The sequence below is a fragment of the Cicer arietinum genome, chromosome 6 (genome assembly GCF_000331145.2).
Source record: "Cicer arietinum cultivar CDC Frontier isolate Library 1 chromosome 6, Cicar.CDCFrontier_v2.0, whole genome shotgun sequence".
NCBI classification, from domain to species: Eukaryota; Viridiplantae; Streptophyta; class Magnoliopsida; order Fabales; family Fabaceae; genus Cicer; species Cicer arietinum.
Window position 1 is genome coordinate 18,230,133 of NC_021165.2, and position 5,630 is coordinate 18,235,762.

Genomic DNA, 5,630 nt, shown 5'->3' on the forward strand with positions numbered 1-5,630 from the left:
ATGAATTATAGGGATTAAAGAAGAGTGTTTAGAAAGGTGGAAATTGAGTAAATTACCGGTTTGTTAGAAATTGACTTGGAAGAGGTGAAAAGGAAGATTGAGATGAGAATGGATCTGGGAAGTGGCTTGTAAACATCATCACATCGGGGAAAACGTCCTTTAAGTCGTAGTTCTAGCTACTAACCTCCACCCAACACCAACAACAATACCCACACTTCACTCCACTCTCCATCTCCATCTCACCCCCAATTTCCCATTTATGCTCATTTCTAACTAACTCTAACCGTCGCTCTTCTACTTCCTCCACCTTCCCAACCCTAGCACCATAACCATAATTCCAACTCAGATCTGTCTTCTCTATTTCTCAATTTCGTGATTGAATTGGCGTAGATGGAGGGGAACTCCGGAGGGGGGGCCAGTGGTGGCGGCGGTGGTAGTGGTAGTGGTAGTGGTGGAGGTGCTGACGTGGAACTTCTTTGCAAAACGTTACAAGTGGAACACAAGCTGTTTTACTTCGATCTGAAAGAAAACCCTCGTGGTCGTTACTTAAAGATTTCTGAGAAAACATCTGCTACAAGGTCTACCATCATAGTTCCCTTCTCCGGCATTTCGTGGTTCCTCGATCTCTTCAATTACTACGTCAATTCTGATGATCAAGACCTTTTCAGCAAGGAATTGCAGCTTGATACTAAGGTAGTGAATTTCTAATTCGCTTAGCCTAATTTCTTCCCCCTCTTTCATGGTGATTCGTTAATTCCTCTTTCTCTTTTTCGTTCAGGTTTTCTACTTTGACATTGGAGAGAATAGAAGAGGCCGTTTCTTAAAGGTAGACACATTCTCGATTACTTTCACTCTCTTTATCCTGAAACTCGAATTTCATTTTTGAAAATCAAAATAAGCTAGGCTTTGTAGAGTTTTCACTTGGTAATTTTAGTAAATGTGTTTTTTTCTTTCCCATGAGGGATAAGGAAATTGAGTTTATTATGCCAATGAAGGTATTGTTAGCGCAAACAGAGTATAAAAGAGGTTGAAAATTAGGAATACTTTTAATTATTTACTACTTGTGTTTATTTGTGGAAAGGAGGTTGGTGCATAACAGGCTGGAATTAATGACCTTGGGAATTTCAATAAGAAGATTGGATGTTAAAATTAGAAAGGGAAATGGAAATTTTAATTTGGATTTTGCAATAAATGTTGAGCATCTTGTTGGTCAGACATTCCTAATGTGGTTGCTTGAAATGCATAATACTACTGAAAGATCTAGGAATTCGAATTTCACAGCATTCCTGGTCATAAATCATAATGGTGGGTAGATAGAAACTAAATTGTGTTTTGCAGTGTTTCTATTTTTGTAGCAGTGGAAAACAAAGACCTGCATATCAACATGTTGGATTTGCATCTCTTGAACTCTACCACTGCAAGTAAAACCCCTGTTTACACTGAGAAAACTAGAACGTAATATAAATAATTTCACACCAAATCTCCACCAACTTGCCGTTCTTTTAAATACACTTTAACTTCAACTTGTATAAATCGCGCCACACGACTTATATCATACCTACACAATTGTTTAATTTGCAACTTGTTTGCTCAAGACATCGATCTTTTTATTCCTTCCTCCTCCTTCAAATCCTGTTTCTCTCTGTATGTCTATTCTAACTTCAAGATCGAGAGTCTGGAAGCAAAAAAAAAAAGGAAATTTCTCCTTTACTGCACAGTACATCATATGTAAAGTGGACCTTTTATTTTGTTTGTGTAAAATCTTGTATTCTGTATTTTAGGGGTATCTTCAATATCCCCTTTTATATTCTTGTCGCCAGATTGTTGTTCCTATCCAATGCTTGCCCTTCAATGTGGGTTTGAGTCTTGAGGGTAGGAAAAGGCAAAAGGTGTTGAAGACATGGTGATTATTTTGTATTGGAAGTTTAGGGATGTTGTCATTGTAGGTTGCTGTCTGTTATTGCATGTACTGTTACACAGTGAAAAAACTCTTCTTATTTTTGGTGCAACAGCATTTATTATTCTTGCCTAACAATTGAACAAAAAGCAAGCTTTAAAGCATGCATCACTGTGGAACATAAGAAGAACAGTAAAACCAGTCTGCACTCCAAGAAAGTAGCTATGAAGTCAACTATTATATTCTGCAATCCCTTCATCTTCTACGTAGGTCCCTGTTAATAGATTTGCGTTTGAATTTGGTGACAGGTGATGCTAAGTAACATCTGCGAAAACTTTTTCAAACAACTCCAGTAATTGGTGTTTCCAATGAACCCAAATTGTTTTAATGAGGCTACATGTAGTCCGTCATTAAAAGCTGTAATCTTGTTTTGCATCCTTTTAGCCTCACCTATTTGTGTATTTTGGGCTTTCTATTTAATGGAATATATTACATGTATGCTTATTTTGTTTCAATATTATGACTCGTAATGTATTTTGCAAAGGTGTCTGAAGCTTCTGTCAGCAGAAACCGTAGCACTATAATTGTTCCTGCAGGAAGTTCCAGGGATGAAGGGTGGGCAGCATTCAGGAACATTTTGGCAGAGATTAATGAAGCCTCAAGGCTTTTCCTTCTGCCCAATCAGGTTTTGTTCTTTGCAAGTAGACATTTATTTCCTGCTTAGCCACCAAAATTATCCTAGTTGTCTTTTTTTGTGTTAAAATTCATTTGTTTTTTGTATTTCACAACAGCAAAATTCTGAATCCTCAGAACGACTTGTTGGACTTTCGGATGATGTTGGTGCTGGCTTCATTTCTGGTCATAGTACTCAACCTGCCACTTCTTCTGAATTGAATGCAGACAGGTCTGTTGATTTGCCAGCTCAGGATGAAATTGGAAACTTGGGGGTCTCAAAAGTGATCAGGGCTGATCAAAAAAGATTCTTCTTTGATCTTGGGAGCAACAATAGGGGTCATTTTCTAAGAATATCTGAGGTGTGTTGCCATTATGTTTTTGTCTTTGCTTTATACTATTGTTAGAGTTTGGGTAGAAGATTTTCTGCTGTAAGTTCTTGTTATTTCATTGCAGGTTGCAGGTTCTGATCGATCCTCCATCATTCTTCCGCTGTCAGGGCTCAAGCAGTTTCATGAGATTGTTGGTCACTTTGTGGAAATTACCAAGGACCGAATTGAGGGTATGTCAGTTGCTAATGTCCGCACAATTGATCCCCCTCAAAGATGAATGCTAGCTCGGGGTTTTCGGTGACAATATGTAGTCCCCCTCTGCCAAGGTTTCATCAGGGATATTCAGGGAATATGAATGGGTGTTGTCTATGAATCTGATTTGTGCTATTTTCATTGTATTTTTCCGTAGCCTCTTCCTTTTTCTCAAATATAGTTCTACAATTAATGCTTTTGAAATAATCCAAACACTTGTTGGTCAGCAGAATAATGAGAATATCTCAGCAAGGTTAATTTAAATAGGTAATAACGGAAGAAAAACGGAGTAGAGACTTGTACTTGACTGGATAGTTTGGCATCGGGGGATATACTTTGTAATAATGATTGTTTATTTTGCTTTCCTGCACATATTTCACATGGATTTAAGTTCTCATACAAGCTATCTGGCTAATGCATCAACCACGCTATCGGGTCATAATTTAGGTTTGATTATTTACCTATTTTGTAGGGTTACTTCCCCCGTTTTGCATGAACCGAACTTAACTTTGATCATTTGTTTCTTTCGTCATTTATATCTTCATTGGGATAAACAAACGTTTTGGTACTCTAATGTTTTTTTTCATAAGCTTTTGGTCTGTTAATGTGTCTTTTAGTAGTCATTTTGATTTTAAAATGTGTTTTTGTTAATAAATTTAGTCATTAAAGCAACAAACGAAAGAGACACTTCAAAATATATTTGCAATTTCGATACTTTCAAAAATCAGAGATTTGCTAACTATTTTCCATGCATAAAGCATTTACACCTTGGAAAGAGGGAGACACTGGGACGGCGTTGCATTCATTAAAAGAGTGAGACACTGGGACGGCGTTGCATTCATTATTTTGTTGGGGAAAGCTGAGAGCAATAAACTACCGAATTCAATCCACTTGAAATATCTGATACCGGCACATTGGGATTTTTCTCGTACACTTTTCACAACTAGTTTTGGAATTTTGGCGACAATGCATTTACAATGGAAAATCTTAAGAACATATTAGTATGAACATTCAATAAATTTAAAGCATCAATTAATTGAAAACATGCAAAAAAGTTTTTTTTTTACGTTTTTTTATTTCTTCAATTAATTTGCTTTTTAGAACAAAACTGTATAGAACTATTTCGGGAGCATAGAAAATCGCTTTATATTTTTTACATTAATATTTATGATATTATAAATACCTCTCTTACAATAATTTATAATTTTTAGAAAATGATGAATTAAATATAAATTATTAAGTATGTTTAAAAATTTATATTTTATTCAAATTATTATCGGGAATTTGAAAAATATTCTTATAATGTTTTATATATTTTTCCGTAAAAAAATTGTTCAAAAATTCAAAGGATATCACAAATAAAAAATTAAGACAGAATATTTTTAGACACTAAAAGTTGAAGATTTTTTTTTTATAGAAATCAAATAAAAATTGAAAATTTATAAGGACTAAATTTTTTTTTGACATAAAAATCATATTCATTCATTCAAATTAAAAAAGTACATCGATCGAAAACAACACATGCAAATTCGCTAAAAACGAAAAGGAATGATGAATCTGCAAACAAGTTCATAGCATCTATGTTTTTTTTTTTAGAAGAGATGATAAATTATATCATAATTAACTCACACAACTGTGTGACCCGAGTTCAAATACGGGACAAAGTGTCCAACCTAACAATATCAACATTTGCCAGTTGAAATCTGAAACTATGAACACCACAACGAGAAGGAAAAACCTAATGTCGCACTTAGTTTGTGATGTAACAGATAAATAAGAAGAAAAAAAATCAATTTAAGTAAAAATCACTTATTTAGAAAAAATGATAGAGAGAAAATGATGCATATGTGATTTTATATCAACAAATGATCATAACTCACCTATCTTTTATGATGAAGAAGATGAAGACAAAAGAGAGATAGAAAAATTGATGACCAAACTTATAATGACGAAAAACTTATTTAACCTCTATGTATTTAAGTAAAATAATTTAAATTTGAGAAAACATAAATGATATAACTTGCATCAATAATCAAGCTTTACAATGAGTTTTGATCATAAAAACTTTACAACAATGAGTTGAGACAACTCATTAATTTACATGCATGAGATTAATTAAGGGAAAGGTACAGTGACTTTCTCTCTATCTCTTTCTTAATTCATACTTATCTCGTATATTTTCTTCAATATTTTAATTATTATTCTCTCTCCTTTATACACACAATACACTAAAGTTACTCTACATTTTTCTTCCTAAAAGTAGAGGACCTATTTACATTCATCATATGTGTGTTTATGGAAGTGGGCATAACAAATTTCTTTTTTAGGAAAGGCAGTGTACATAAAAGTTGATATGTGTTGGTGATTTTCCTCCATTTGATATGTGCACACAACTTTTTAAAGAAAAGTTGTATCATACACATGTCCAATGGTTCTTGTCACACTATGGTATGAATTTTCATTAGAAAAAAATAAAG

At 34.0% G+C, this 5,630-nt stretch overlaps 1 protein-coding gene across 1 annotated transcript; it reads left to right on the top strand.

The window, feature by feature from the left end:
* LOC101514382 (transcription factor Pur-alpha 1) lies at positions 1-3,555 on the top strand. The gene is made up of 5 exons (XM_004505297.4): positions 1-693; positions 779-826; positions 2,442-2,582; positions 2,689-2,931; positions 3,026-3,555. The coding sequence occupies exons 1-5, from the start codon at positions 391-393 to the stop codon at positions 3,176-3,178; spliced, it is 888 nt and encodes a 295-aa protein (XP_004505354.1). The 5' UTR covers positions 1-390; the 3' UTR covers positions 3,179-3,555.
* The last annotated feature ends 2,075 nt before the right edge of the window (positions 3,556-5,630 follow it).